Source organism: Pristis pectinata, chromosome 3 (genome assembly GCF_009764475.1).
Source record: "Pristis pectinata isolate sPriPec2 chromosome 3, sPriPec2.1.pri, whole genome shotgun sequence".
In the NCBI taxonomy this organism is placed as follows: domain Eukaryota; kingdom Metazoa; phylum Chordata; class Chondrichthyes; order Rhinopristiformes; family Pristidae; genus Pristis; species Pristis pectinata.
In genome coordinates this window covers 19,170,376-19,186,617 of record NC_067407.1, presented here as the reverse complement: position 1 = coordinate 19,186,617, position 16,242 = coordinate 19,170,376, and the positions used below count along the sequence as shown (strand labels likewise).

The window sequence follows — 16,242 nt, the reverse complement described above, 5'->3', positions numbered from 1 at the left end:
TAGTGGATGGGGTGACAATCAATTGGATTGCTTTGTCCTGAACGGTGTCAAACTCCTTGGATGTTGTTGGAGCTAGGCCTGTCCAGACAATAGAGTATATTCCATTTTGCCCCTGACTGGTGCCATGTAGATAGTGGAAAGGCTTTTTGGATTCAGGAGATGAGTCACTCACTGAAGCTCACCCAGTCACAATATTTATGGGGTTGACATTAAATCAATGGCAACTTCCCCAGGGACTCAGTCTTGGTACTGCTGATAAGTATCAAGGACAGGTGAAAAGACCTTGCTGGAGTTGGTTATTGCCCAGCCCTTATTGGTGCAAATGGTAGTTGCCCTGTCTTAACGTTGTAAAAGTCTTGCTGCATGTGGATGTGGACTGCTTCAATTTGTGATGAATTGTGAGCAGGAATGAATGTTGAACAATGTGCAATCATCTGCAAAATCCTCACTTCTGACCTTCCAGTAGTAGGAAGGTCATTAGTAAAGCCGTTGAAGATGGTTGGTCCTTGAGGAACTTTTGAAAGTTATTGATCATTATTGGCTGGGATTATTGATCATCAACAACTGTAATCATCTTCCTTTGTGCGAGATTGGACTCCAACCATTGGAGTGCACTGACTTCAATTTTAACAGATCTCCTTGATGCCACACTGGTCAAACGCTGGTCCATAATGGATCTGTGGTCTCCAACAAACACAGTCATTCTCCCTTGTGCCAGTGTTGTAACTGTACTGGAACAGCTTGGTTAGAGGTACAGCTAATGTTGGAATGCAGGCTCTCAGTACTACAGTCAGCATGTTAACTGGGCCCATTGTCTTTGATATATCCAGTGCTCTCACCATGATATCACATGGAGTGAACTGAATTGGCTGAAGAGTGGGAGGAAGTCAAGATAGATCATCCACATGGCATTTCTGGCTGAACAGGCAAGTAAACACTTTGATTCCCAGGCTCTCGTGTATTATTAATAACTTCAATGTACTGGTAAATACTAGTTTCCCAGGTGTTAGTTCTGGCTTAGTTGGTAGCCCTCTTGCCCCTGTATTACCAGAATGTGGATCCAAATCGCGCTCCATGTATCAGAACAAAGATTCAGTGCTGTCATTCAGTGCATTTCTAAGGGAATAAATGAGGTGCTGCCTTTTAGATTCAGTATAAACAGAGGCTTCTAAAGGTCTCCTTCTCAGGGGGATGTAAATGATCCCATAACATTATTTCAAACAAAAGCAAGGGAATTCTGATTGATATTTATCCCTAAAATAACAACAGTCAAAAAGAGAGAATCTTGATATTCTTGCAGGGTTGGGTTCTTGCTGTGTACAAATGTTTCCTTCATGATAAATACCTACACTTCCAAAAATGGTTATCGAGGCTTTGGGACAACCTGGGACTATGATAGATTTATCTAATTCCAATTGATAAAGACTCAAAACAACTTTTCAAGTTTTATTGTCTAAGAATTGGAATTCAACCATTTTTGATGCACTAATTTGATGCTACATTTAATCCTAATACCCAATCAGGGGACCTGCAAAACAAATTGTTCAATGGGAAATTTGCATTTAATAAATTCTTTGGTGGTTTGCACCTTTGCTCCTTCATTAAACTGCTGCCTAAACACTTCCCAATGGCAGCTTTCTGCTACAGCATTCCCAGATTGACTACTGGGAAGCAAATCAGTGCCGTAAACTACACCCTCTGTGGTAACTGTAGCGCACAGCTGCAGTGGAGACTAAAGAGGGCCTTTAGTTTCTGTGGTCACAAACCACCAACCCCACAATCATGCACACTGAGTGCTTCCTGTTCCATGAGAGTCCCCAAACCACTGTGAGGCATAGACTACAGCATTATCTCTGCAGTGAAAAGCTCTTGTGAGGACTCTGATGAACAGAACTGATCTCCAGCAGTTCAGTGAACAATCACGCAGACATAGAAAGAGAGCAAAACATTAATGTCTGAGTGGGAAGACTTTAATTCATGTTTAACTGGGGACTTGGTATTGAGCTTTCTCCTTGTTTTACGTGAATTAAAAACCCTGGTTGTAGATTGGACTTTATTGGTCCAATTTCTGCCAGTAAGCCTGAAATGAGCAAGGCACATGTTCACATTATCACAAGCACAAATGACGCTGGTACTAAGGAGAATTGTGCATGGGAGAGCCCTTCAGGATTTCAGGACATCCACATAAAATGGGCAAGATCCCGTTAAAATATGTGCAAAAGACGGACTCAAATGGATCCAATTTATAGTTAAAATATTTTTGTTTAGCCCTTTGACATATCATGAGGTTCCTGTATATTTCTGGTACTTGAGTTCAGGTGCTTTGTCATGGTCTATGATATGGGCAGGTTGATCCTGCTCTAATATCGGCTCTGCACAGAAACAGCCCTCTCATCACAGTCCTGCTCTGTGAGATCTTGAGTGATATGAACCTGACGGTGAGGGAGTAATAGGCTCTGCATTAGAAGTCTAGTTGGTATGTTTCAATGTCAGATAACTAGATATAATAACCATCAAGCATCTAGGCTGTGATTATTCATCATTTACCATCATTGTACTGGTTATATGCTTTTGATATAGAGCTTCTGACAACATTCAGAATGTTCAGCTTCAGCCTGGAGCTTCTGACGACATTGAGGGAAATTACACAGGAAAACAGTTGAAGGGAAATGTATCAACACTTTAGTTAAAGAAAGCTGATCTGACACAGGTTAGACCACTCCATTGGGTGCACAGCAAAGCCAGTGGTTTCCAAGGACGTTGAAGGTATCAGTTTAGGAGCACTTGAGTTTGGAGGCAAATATTGAAATTGGAGTAGGTTTGCTTCAAGAAACATTTTTGTGCCATCGTCCTTTCAGATATGGCTAGGAAATTTAAATAGTTATTAATGCTGGCTCTGAAAATCCATAGAGATTGTGAACTTGGTGTAAGTATGGAGAAGCTGCTTCCTCGCATCTCTCTTCACCCATACCTGAAGGGCAAGGATGAAGGCCTTTATTTGTTGTACAGTGTGGATATTCATACCACTAGAGACTCAACTGGGACTGTCTACCAGTTACGAGGCAGAGAAAGTCCAGGAGGGGTGTGAGCAGTTGATGGTGGTGCAATGGGATGTCTCATCCTCCTTGGAACAAACACAAACATGCTCACCCCAGTTCCTTTGTAAAGAGACCTTCTAAAAAAACTGAAAACTCAAGGGTTCAGGCCTCAGTTCCAACCCATCTATATTTTTTTTTTAGAAAGACTGTGGGCTTTCAGGATAGACTGTATCAAATTTAGATCATTTTTTAAAGAGAGAATGTAAAAATTAGCCAAAGAAGAGCATAGAGTGAGAGTGCCCAAGGTGAGAAGTCTGAAACAAGGAAAAATTTCACTTACAGTCACTGAAGGTCCAGGATGTGACAGGAGCACTCCATTCACCTGCAACTTTAGACTGGGCACGAACGCGGAATCGATACAGTGTGCTGGGATTCAGATCTTGGATTGTTTCATTTCTAGCTGCTGTATCGATCCACCTGGGCTCACTGGGTGGCTCCATCTGCTGGTACTCGATGGTGTATTTGTTTATTTCCTTTGTGTTGAGAGGTGGCTGCCACTTCAAGGTTATGCTGGTCAGGGACAAGGGAATGGCCTGGAGCTGTCTGGGAGATGGAGGACCTGCACAGACAGAACCAACATTTTCAATCACGTGGCACTGATTGTCAAACTGGACACAATCGGCACGTTCAAAACAGAACAGAGTTCTCCCATACCAAATCAAGATAGGGCCATTCCATTGGTTCGATACTCAAACCTTTGTAACTCTATGTAAAGCAAGGTATTCTGTTGCTGCATCTTGAAGAAATAGAAAAACTGTCAAATGTACCATATATCAGACAGCATTCCTTTATCCTGTCCAACAGAAGGATGTCTTTGCTTTGTGTTGTCCAACACCATGCCACCGTAATCAGCACCATAAATTAAAATGTGTAACATGACAGGACTAGACCCTGTATAAGCTGTGTAACAGAAGTCCTATGGGACTGTGCCCTGTGTATGATGTGGAAATCACTGGCGAGATCAGCATTTAATGTCCATCCCTATTTGCACCTAAGAAGCCACTCAGCTAGCGCTGATTTGGTAAGAATGGTGCATTTTGTTCTCTCAACGATAAAAAATGGGTTCTTATCAAAGTCAGGTTGTTTCAATTATCACCATTTCTGACACTGGCTTTTCATTCCAAATTTAATGAACTATAGCAAAAGCTCAGTTATCTGGCACTTGACTGACAGGCGATCTCCAGTGACCAGCACTTCATAGGGAGCACCTGGGCCAAGGATGGAACACTGCTGAGGGAGTGTCCCGGGGCAGGGCAACGGGAGTGCTCAGGACTGTGTCACAGGAGCACAACAGGCCAACATGGGATAGCAGTGAGGGAGTGTCCAGGCCAACATCAGGGCAGCAGTGAGGGAGCATCCGAGTCGACATGGACCAACAGTGAGGGAGCACCTGGGCCAACACCAGATCAGGAGTAAGGGAGCGCTCAGCATCAGATCAGCATCTCCTACTGCTGTGCATCACTTATAATCAATCATGAGGGGCATAGATAGGGTGAATGCACACAGTCTTTTACCCAAGGAAAGGGAACCAAAGACTAGAGGGCATAGGTTTAAGGTGAGAGGGGAAAATTTAAAAGGGACCTGTGGGGCAACTTCTTCATACAGGAGATGATGTGTATGTGGAACGAGCTACCAGATGAAGTGGTTGAGCCAAGTACAATAACAATATTTAAAAGACATTTGGACAGGTGTATGGATAGGAAAGGTTTAGAGGGATATGGGCCAAACGTGGGAAAATGGGATGAACTTAGATGGCATCTTGGCCGCATGGACGAGTTGGGCCGAAGGGCCTGCTTCCGTACTGTATAACTCTATGACTTCATTCTTTCCTGCTGGTATTGACAACTCCCTGGTTGAATACTACAAAACACTGTTTTTCATTTCCCTTATTCTATGACTCTCAGTTTAAATGATAATGTGAAAACATCCTTGACTCTGGACTAGCCTGCGCCCCCTCCCCATTTCCCATGGATGATGGATAGTAAAGCTTTTACTGTGCTTGAATTCAAATTCCACAGCTACTGTGATGAGAACCTGTGTTTCCAGACTAACAGTCCAAACTTCCAGATACCAGCCCTGTCACCTATGCACTATGCTTGTGTTGTGGGAATGTATTCTGTGCAAGGGTTGGACACGGGGTTCAAATCAGCTCTTTGAGAGGATGAGAGACTTATCTACTTACTGACCTATGTGGGACAAACTTGAACAGTCCCAGTGTAGTTCCTTGCAGTAATGGCCTGCAGTATACAGGTATCATTGACAACTTCAAAGATATGACTAGATGGCAGTCATGCATCTGTGGCCAGGTTAAGGCATATTTGTCTAGAAATTGTTCAATCTCTTTTAGAGCATTAAACTTGTACTGTGTTGCTAGCATCTACTTGGATTTCCTGAAAATGTTAGCGAAGTTGGATAAAAATATGTTAAAAGTAGCTTAATGGCTTTTAGCACAAAGATTCTTTGGCTAAAATGGGACTTGGGCAGTTCCTGTCTGGAAGGGTGTGTAGAGAATACAGCTGCCAAGTCTCTGTCACACTGACAGCTTGGAAGGCCTAAAGGACTCTTTCTCTGATAGCATCAGAAAAGGCTGCTGTGAAGGTGGGGGAAAACACAGGGCTATTGGGCTTGGCTCGGGAGGGGGAATGGGACTGAGGGCAACACTCACCAATGAGTGTGCCCATCCCTCCACATGATCCCATGCTCTGTTTGACTCCCATGCCACCTCTTTCCTGTGTTTAGCTGAGCTAATTCTGTTCTTGGAGCACTTGATGCTGACACTGGGGAAGATAGCTATCTCCCCAACACCAAGGGCACTTAACTTAATGAACAAAGTAACACATCATAAAACAAGAAATACACTAAAATAGTCTACATATAAGATAAGATAAGATTTCTTTGTCAGTCACATGTACATTGAAACACACAGTGAAATGCATCTTTTTGTGTACAGTGTTCTGGGGACAGCCCACAAGCGTCACCATGCTTTCGGTGCCAATATAGCACGCCCATAGCTCCTAACCTGTACGTCTTTGGAATGTGGGAGGAAACCGGAGCACCTGGGGGAACCCCACGCAGTCATGGGGAGAACGTATAAACTCCTTACAGAGAGCAGCTGGAATTGAACCCGGGTCGCTGGTGCTGTAATAGTGTTAGGCTAACCTCTACACTACCAGTGATTCCCATATGGCTGTCTATCTTCCTTATGGTATGAGATTCTAAAACTTCATTCACTTCTCCCAATGTTTTGTTTCCAATTTCCATAGAGAATTGCACTTGGTAAGAAGTAGTTAGAAATATCTTCTATTTTTTTCTATGTTAAATTGTAAGGAAGAACTAATAAGTATTCCAGATTACCTGCATCCACTTGTACTCTAACCGGGTCAGATGGTGGCCCAAGGCTACCACAGTAGAATGCTGTGACATCCACCTCATATGTATGTCCAGGTTCCAGATTTCTTATGTCTGTGGATCGCACTGAGAAGGGCTCCACTCTAGTCTCTCTCTTAACAGAATTCTCAAGGTCAATGAGTCGGACAATGAATCCACTTCCATTCCCATGATCTTTGGAAATATTCCAGTTGACGGAGATGGTACCTCTCTCCTTGGTCAAGACCCGATCAATCTTTGCCACCATGGTGGGCTCTGAGGGAAGAAATAATAATTAATTCTGATGAACTGTGCACAGGGGAAGGTGTGATATTGAAACATAAAATATTCTGAAGAGATTTGACAGGGTAGGTGGGGAGAGGATATTTCCCTTGTGGAAATATCTAGAACTAGGGGTCATATTTTCAAAGGGGGTGGGGGCTGTCACCCATTTAAGTCAGAGATGAGGTGGAATTTTTTTTTTGTCAGAGGGTCATGAATCTTTGGAATTCCTTACCGCAGAGAGCCATGGAGGCTGTTATGGAATATATTCAAGCCAAGATGAAACCACATTTGGAATATTGTGTGACATTCTGGTCACCATACTATAGGAGGAATGCGATTAAGGTAGAGAGTGTGTAGGAAAGATTCATAAGGATATCACCAGGACTGGATGTTGGAGGGGCATAGAAAAGGTGAATAGTCACAGTCATTTTCCCAGGGTAGGGAAGTTTAAAACTACAGGGCATGGGTTTAAGGTGATAGGGGAAAGATTTAAAGGGAACCTGAGGGGCAAGTTTTGACACAGAGGGGGGGTGGGTATAATGGATCAAGCTGCCAGAGGAATGGTAGAGGTGGGTACAATTACAGTGTTTAAAAGACATTTGGACAGGTACTTGGATAGGAACGTTTAAAGGTATATGGGCCAAACGCAGGCAAATGAGACTAACTCAGGTAGGCACCTTGGTCTGCATGGACGAATTGGGCCAAAGGACCTGTTTCGGTGCTGTATAACTCTATGACTCTAAGGTTAATAGAGGAGAGTTGAGGATGATGGGGATTGGGTTGCAAAGTAGTGCTGAAGGCAAGATCAGAGTAGCCGTGATCTTATTGAACGTCAGAACAGACTCGAGGGGCTTTGTGGCTTAAATCAGCAAAATCAGATTTGCAATAAGCAAGAATATCCCCATGGAAAATAAGTACTGGTATCATTTCACCAAATTCAAAATACAACATTATTTCTACAGAAATCATGTGGCAGTATGTGTGAGGCTATCCAATTCTGTTTTGGACATGTGTTAGCAACAGATTCCATTCAAATATAAATTCTGTCTGTAATTACCTGGGCAATCTGTTTCCAAGATGGCATCAGGACCTGGGGGACCCTCTCCTCCCTCCCCCGGGCGGGTGAGCTGTACTCGAACCAGGTAACGTGTTGAAGGCTTCAAATTCATTAGTGTGATTGGCTCGTTATTATCAACTGAAATAAAATATTTCTCAATATGTTATTTACATGCATTTGCTAATCTACAACAGCATCTTTTGAGAGGATTGACGGGAACTGCTGTCTTGGTGGTCACAGTTCATTATTACTTGTTTCCAGTGTGCTGTCCATTACAGGCCCAGGTTTTTCAGTAATACCATCACCGCTGATTAAAGTACTCAGAACAGGCAGGATGTTTACAGCCCCAATGTTGAATTATTGGGTTCTCTAAAGGCAATTCCCTATCAGGAATATGAAGACAAAGGTGGAAAGGTGCTGGATAAATTGCAGAGCCTGCCATTATCTGCACAATGACCTGCACTGACAGAGAGAAGAATCCAGAGTTTGGCAGAGTTTTAGAGCCTGCTAGACTCTCCGGCTGTTCCCACCCCTTCTAATTTTGCAGACATACTCATCTTCTCTTTCATCAAGGCCATGTCCCCTTTGTCTGGGTCTGTGAGTCTTTTAGTTGTGACTAGCACAGTGATAAGAATATTTGATTCAGCAACATAGAACAACAGAACTTGCTGCAAAAACTATTCAAGGGGAAACAACAGGATAGAAACAAATTTGGAGACTCTTGGACTCTGGTGCTTTGTCTAAAAATTGGAGCCAGGCTTTACATCAGTGACAGAAAATAAAAACAGAAAATGCAGGAAATACTCAGCAGGTCAGGCCGCATCATGGTGGAACAGAAGCAGAATTAGCGTTTCAGGTCAAAGATCCTTATTCAGAACTCACATTAGTGACATTAGGAAACACTTCTACACACAGTAGTAAATATTTGGAATTCTTTTTCACAAATAACAACTGTTATTTGTTAACAATTATTAAGGTTAACAATAAGGTTAACAATCATTAACCTTAAATGGCCATTTTTTGATTAGATAAGGTGTTAAGGTCAGTCATGATTTCACTGAATGGTGGAGCAGTCTCAAAGGGTTAAATGGCCTTCCCTGGTTCCTCATTTCCAAATTCTGCAGCAGTCCACTGGAGGGCGTACTTGTCAATTATTTTCTCTACGAATGCCCTGCTATACGGTTAATCAATTAAAATGCCAAAATTGACATTTTCTTCACTTAAAATGACTGAAGATTTATTTGACAATTTTCGGTCAACACGGAATCATTTGAAGTGACTCACCTACTATTGTAGACCACTGTGCACCACTATCATTTGGCTTGTAGAGGAGTTTAACAGATTTCACTGGTCCATCTCCAGTGAAGTTCTCGCTGTTTGGATTCACTTTTAGCTGCCTGCTTTTCTTTTCCAGGACGCTCGGTATGTTTACTGGAGTAGGAGGGACTGAAACAACAATTAGTACTTGTTTATTAAATAAGAAAAGAGACGAACAGCTGATCTACCAAACCATGGCAAACAAAAGAGAAGTCCTTCTACAGCTGTTCCATGAAAGACATTGGGAAAAAGGATGGCCCATCAAGGAAAGAAGATGACACTTGATAAAGAATAGTCTTCAACCCCATTAAGATTTAGGTGAGATATGATTAAATTCATCGCATTCAATGCCACATGCAAACAAAACTTCCAACACACTGGTCTGGCTGGGTCAAGAATTTAGGGACTGATGCCCAAAAGTTGAATTGTGTAGAGCACCTTTATCAGGGGCTAATCACATAAAGATTGATTTTATCCAGAGTAAATCATATTCCTGATCACTTCTTGGTGAAATCGCACCAATTGGAAATTTGGACTGCACACTTTCGTGTGCATTCCATGTTAGTGTGCCTGATCTTAGCACCAGCACATACTAAATAACATCATTACTCATGTATCATGCTATAATCTTAATATGCAGATTCACCTGTACTGATTATAACACATGAATGAATGAATGAATCCCCTGCTCCAATTATGTAATTGACTTACTACAATATTTCTGTATTCTTTGTTAAACAGCAAAACTCTTAAAGAACTCAGACCTCAGTGTAAGATATATGTTAATGTGAGGATCTTCACTCTGCAGGTGAGAACAGCAGTTTGCAGATCACCCTGATGTACTTCGTGTGGAAGTCAAATTTCCTCTACCACTGTTCCATTTTGCATGAGGATTCCCTCTCCTTCAGGAGATTAGATACTCCCTCTTAAATTCTTCTCATGGTGGGCCTATGGCCTGTCTGTTGTAAAGATCTTCCACTGGAGGGACAAGTTCTGATGAGGGTACATTTAGACAGTTAAAGAGTGAGGATATAGTGATAGTTCAGGACAGCAAAATAGACAATAATGAGCAGTGTGTGCCAGGAAAATATGCAACATATAAATATAAGAGTATACCTCTAAATAGTATCAGAGCAGGGAAAAGGGTGCAGCATTGAATGCTCTTTATCTGAATGCACACAGTATTTGTAACAAGGTAGAAAAATTAATGTTACATATAGAAATAAATAGGTACCATCAAATGATAATTGGTTGCAAAGTGATTAAGGTTGGGAATTAAATATTACAGAATACTTTACCTTTCAAAGAGATAGAGAAAATGGAAGATTAGGAAGGGTAGCCCTAATCTTAGAGATTGGGATAAAAGCAGTTGAGAAAATCAATCTTTCTTCCAAAAATCAAGAAGTAGAATCAATTTGGTTGGAGCCAAGATATAGTAAGCAGCAGAAAACTTTGGTATTAGTTGTCTACAGGTCTTCAAACAGTAATAGTAATGTAGGGCAGAGTATAAATCATGAAATTACAGGCAGATGCAATAGGGTAATACAATATTCATGGGGGACATTAATCTACATTTAGACTGGACGGAACAAAGTATCAATAATCATGTGGAGGGTGAACTTATGGAGTATATATATAGGAGCTGGATTTTGAGATTGGTATGAGGAACCAGTAGGCTACTTTAGATCTAGCACTATGCACTGATAAAGAATGAATTAATAATCTGGTAGCTGGAGGGTCTTTAAGGAGGAATGATCATAATATTATAGCACATTATAGTATAATTAAAGACAATGTAGTTCATTTTGAAACCAGAACCATGACTCTAATCTAAGCAATCTGTGAAAGTAGGAAGTGTAAGTTGGTTATTGCAAATTGGGAAACAAGAAACAGAAAAAGTGGTCCAGCTGTGGTGAGCAAGAGAAATTAAAGATAGCATTAGAGAAAGGAAATGTCAGAAAAACATTGCCAGAAAGGACAGCAAGTTTGTGGATTGTGAAATTTTCAGATTTCAACAAAGTAGAACAAATAAATTGATAAGAAAGGGAAAATAGAAATATGAGGGTATTTAAGCAGACTATAAAGGATTCTGTGGATATGTAGAAAAATATTAGCAAAGGTTATTGTGGGTTACTTAGAGACGGAGACAGGAAACATAGTGTTGGGAAGTAAGAAAATATCAGAGAAATTAAACAAATATTTTGGTTCTGTCTTTACAGAAGGCGGTAAAGAAAACCTTTTGGAAATAGTGGAGAATAACATTTCTGGGGACTCACATTCAATCCTGACCTCAGATGCTATCTATGTGGAGTTTACACTTTCTTCTTGTGATTGTGTATGTTTCTGCTGGGTGCTCTGGTTTCCACCCATGTCCCTAAAACTTAATTGGCTGTTGTAAGTTACCCTTTAGTGTAGGCAAATGGCAAAAAAGTTAACAGCGAGTTGATGTGAAAGAGAATAGCGTAGCAGGGCTACAGGGAAATAAAGAGGGGGATGTGACTGATGGGGTTGCTTTGTTCAGAGCTGGCAATGGATCCAATGGAAAACCCCTTTCTGAACTTGAAACTGTCCCCCTATAATAATTCATGTATATTACATTGATTACATGCAGGCACGGGAGTGTAGCAGTTAGTGTAATGCTATTACAGTGCCAGCGACCTGGGTTCAATTCCAGCCACTGTCTGTTTGTACGTTCTCGCCGTGACTGCGTGGGTTTCCTCCAAGTGCTCCGGTTTCCATCCATATTCCAAGGACATACAAGTTAGGAAGTTGTGGGCATGCTATGTTGGCGCCAGAAGTGTGGCAACACTTGCGGGCTGCCCCCAGAACATTCTCTACACAAAAGATGCATTTCACTGTGTTTTGATGTACATGTGACTAATAAAGATATATTAAAGATATTAAAGATTAAAGATTGAATGTTCTCATTCTGTGTCATAATAAATAAAGAAATAAATATTAGCTTAAAAAAGGTATTGTAGAAATTGATGGAACAGAAGGCAATGAAACCCAGTGATCTGTGTCCAAAGATTGTGAAAGGGTTGCTATGGAGCTAATGGATACATTAGTTGTCTTCCAAAATTCTGTAGATGCTAGAATGGTTCTCATAAACTGGAAGGTAGCAACTATCATTGAAGAGAGGAGGGAGAAAACAGGGAACTATAAACAGGTTAGCCTAACATTAGCAGTAGGGAAATTTCAAAAATTTTTCATTAAGGAGAGGGTAGCAGGGTACTTAGAAAATAATAGGATTGGGCAGAGCCAACATGGATATATGAAAGTGAAATCATGTTTGTTACATTGGGTAGTGATTTTTGAGGCTGCAACCAGCATGGTGGATATGGGAGGACAAGTGGATATGTTACATTTGAAGTTTAGAAGGATTTTGATAAGGTTATGAAACAAAATTAGAGCTTTGACACTGGGGTTAATATACTAGCATGGATTGAGGATTGGTTAGCAGCACCTATGGTGCTGTGCCTTTTTTCAAATGATTAATTGGAGCTACCTGGAAAATAAAATCACAGGAACCCCTGTCCTTTCTCAGCACCTTTTCCTCCTTACTGCAGCTTACAGACCAACAGCTATTGAGGCGACACCCGTAGTGCAGGCAGCAACCAGTGTACTGGTGAGTTAGAGGTGATGTGGGTTTAACCAGGATTTGTAGCATTAATGATGCCATATATAATTAAGTTTTAAAAGCCTTCACACAACAGCTAAAAGTTGAATATCAAGGTTCAAAGGTTTAACCTTTTGGAAGCTCCTACCTTTTACAATGACTTTGAACCTCCTGGAATCAGTGCCAGTGGATGTATTGACCCCACACTCCCATACACCTTCATCCTGTGGACTGACCTGTGGCAATTTGAATTCTGAAGTGGTTAAATTCCCTTGCATGATGGATTTCATTGCCTGTGATGAAAATACAAATGACACTTCAATTCAGTTTTTACACTTGACAACCAGATGACTTGTACTGACCTTATTGTATATAAAGATTTCCAAACAATAATTAATCCCTGTTGTACAAAATACCATTGGAAGTCTTTTGTATGCAATGAGAATAAATCTTCAAATTCATAACATTCCATAAACAAGGAGCAATCTGGAATATTTCTATTTACTTAGTTTGAGGAAAAGCATTATTGAGTAAAGAAACACAAGTTCATTCCCAACTCAGTGTGTTTCCTGAATTGATACAGGGAGGTGCATTGAACAGGCTAAAAGAATCTTTATTAGGGATAAAGAGAAAAATGTTAGGCAGGGCTCCCTCCCTGGACCTGACTAATGTGCATCCTGGTTGTACCATATGATGGTGAACTTGGAGTAACTTATCGATCACATCCTGCAGGACCCAAAGCAAGCTCCAGGTACCATTGGAGGTAGCCTGTTGGATGCAGGGCCAGGAAAGTACAAATCATTTAAAGACTGTAATACCATTAAAGAAGCAGGAATGGTAAAAGGCAATATTGGAACCTTTGGGATTTTTTTAGGGCAGGAATTTTACTCAAACACCTGAGAAATTATGACCTGCCATCCTAAGGTTTTGAAGAGATGGCTGTGTAGACAGAGGATGCATTGGTCGTCATCTTTTATTCCATAGATTCTAGAATGGTTCTCACAAGATGGAAGACAGTAAATGGAACATTGCTATATAAGAAAGCAGGGAGAGAGAAATCAGGGAAATACAGATCGGTTAGCCTGACACCAATAGTGGGTAAACTGCAAGAATCTGTTGGTAAGGAAGTTGTAGCAGGGCACATAGAAAATAAAAATAGAATTTGGCAGAGTCAGCAGGTACTGATGAGAGGGAAATTACGTGTTACCAATCTGAGAGAAAAATTTGAGTTTGCATATAACATAACACATAAGGGGAACCAGTGGATGTAGTGTATTTGGACTTTCAGAAGGCATTTGATGGGGCGCCACACATAGGGTCATTAAGCAAGAGTACATGGAATTGAGGTAGTATACTGGCATGGAATCAGGTCAGGTTATCTGATAGAAAGCAAAGAGTAGATGGTTAGGGGATGTGTGACTTGTACTATGCCGCAGAATTGAGATAGAAGAAAACTTTTAGCCAGTGTATAGTGAATCTTTGAAATTCTCTACACGAGAATGCTATTGAAATCCAGTTGCTGAGTATATTGTGCGGTATTTATCAATAGATTTTTGGATATTAAGGGAATAAAGATATAAAAACAGCAAGTGCTTTAAATACTAACCAGGTCCAGCATTATCTGATAAGACAGATACAGAGTTTTTAATTTCAAGGAAATGTCGTTTGGTCTGAACTGGGAACATTTAGAAAACAGGCATGTTATAAATTGGAAATTTCTTCTGATCCTAAGGGAAACAAGGGACATGATGTTGTTCAGGAAAGTAGCACTGAGGTAAAAGATCAGCCGTAATCTTATCGAATGGCAAAGCCGACATGGGGGACTGAATGGCCTACTCCTGGCTTCTATTTTTTTCTGCTCTTAGGAGGAAATAGAAAAGAGATTGTACTGTTGGGTGCGACCCCTTTATAAACTGTGGCATGTGATTAACTTCTCTCTGTAAGTTTCAATGTAGAACTAGGTAGAATCAGTTTGCCAATGTACAAGCAAGCCACAGTAAGGATACTGTCTCACAATATAAGTCTTTCTTTCGTTTAATAAAGCACCCTTGTTAATTTGAGAGAGAGAGAAACAGAGAGAGAGAGAGAGAGAGACAGAGAGAGAGAGAGAGAGGAGAGAAGGAGGAAGATGGAGAGGGGAGGAACTAGGAGAGGACAGAGGAGGAAAGAGGAGAGAAATAAAGAGAGGACAATAAGAGAAGAGGAGAAGAAAGAGCACAGGAAGGAGAGAAGACAGGGCAAGAAGATGAACAGTGGCTAGGGGAAAAGAAGAGAGAGGGAGAGACATCCCAGAAGTGATTTACCACCAACTAAGAGTAATATGATATTGAGGAATAGATTTTGGCCAGAAGACCAGAGAGAACTTGCCTGCTCTTATTCAAAATCCAAATGTAAAAAGCCTTTCTTGGCTGAAGCAGCCCAACATTTGTGACAGATGGTATGAACAGCAGATGTGAGGTGAGGTGATCACAACAGATAATTCAATAAGCAGTTTGTCCCTGAGTTGGATCTGTTGCTGCTTCAGAAAACTTGAATACAAAACCACCAGAGGATTCTCCTGCATTTACATTACACTAACTCTTCACGCTTTCTAAAAGGCAACTCATTTCTAACCACAATTATACAGGACTCTTGGGAAACCATACCTGGAATATTACGCACAGGCCTGCTCACCGTACCTAGGGAAGGATATAGAGGGAGCACAACAAAGTTTCACCACATTGATTTCAATGAAGGACACACTGTCCTATAAGGAGAAATTACACAGACTTGGCCTCTACTCTTTGGAAGAATCATAGATGATCTCATTGAAACATGCAAACTTTATTTGGGGCTCAGTAGGGTACATGCAGAGTCGATTATTTCCCTGGCCTGGGGTCCAGAATTTGGGGTTACAGTCTCAGGATAAGGGGACTGCCACTCAGGACAGAGATGAGGAGAAATGTTGTCTCTTGAAGGGTTACGAATCTTTGGAATTCTCTACCTAGTGGTATTGTGGAGGCTCAGTCTATTTAGGACAGAAAGTGATAACTTTTTTGGTTATTAAAAGAATCAAGGGAAATGAGGTTAGTGCAGGAAAGTGGCGCTAAGGTAAAAGATCAGACATGATCTTACTGAATGGTGGAGCAGGCACAAGTGGTCAAATAGCCCACTCATGCTTCAGTTGTTTCATGTTGTTATGTACAGTGAGGGTTTTGCAGAAGGAACTGGGGATGGGAGCAAGTGTGACAACTGTACTTAACATCTGACATGGGTACAATGGACTGAATTGCATTGTTCTATGATTCAATAGCACCAAAGGATATCAAAATTTCACTCTTCCACAAATGCACTCCACCTTGCTTCAGAGAAGTGACCATACCAACTGGTGTTTATGCCTTTGTTGTTTCTCCACTGGTAAGAGCAGTTGGTGTGATTAAACAGGTCAGAATAATGGACATGGTCTAAATTCTAGTTATCTTCAGATCAGTAGACTGTAATCCTGAGTATTCAGACTTGCT

General features: G+C 41.1%; 1 protein-coding gene across 2 annotated transcripts in view; it reads right to left on the bottom strand.

Moving 5' to 3' along the window:
* tie1 (tyrosine kinase with immunoglobulin-like and EGF-like domains 1) overlaps positions 1-16,242 on the bottom strand; it is a 73,734-nt gene that overhangs the window by 23,743 nt on the left and 33,749 nt on the right. For both annotated transcript variants that reach the window (XM_052011104.1, XM_052011105.1), the window contains exons 9-13: positions 12,891-13,035; positions 9,091-9,252; positions 7,807-7,944; positions 6,453-6,740; positions 3,379-3,657 (exon numbers count right to left, since the gene is read on the bottom strand). In XM_052011104.1, the coding sequence (XP_051867064.1) occupies positions 3,379-3,657; positions 6,453-6,740; positions 7,807-7,944; positions 9,091-9,252; positions 12,891-13,035 (1,012 nt within the window). The remainder of the gene's footprint in view (positions 1-3,378; positions 3,658-6,452; positions 6,741-7,806; positions 7,945-9,090; positions 9,253-12,890; positions 13,036-16,242) is intronic.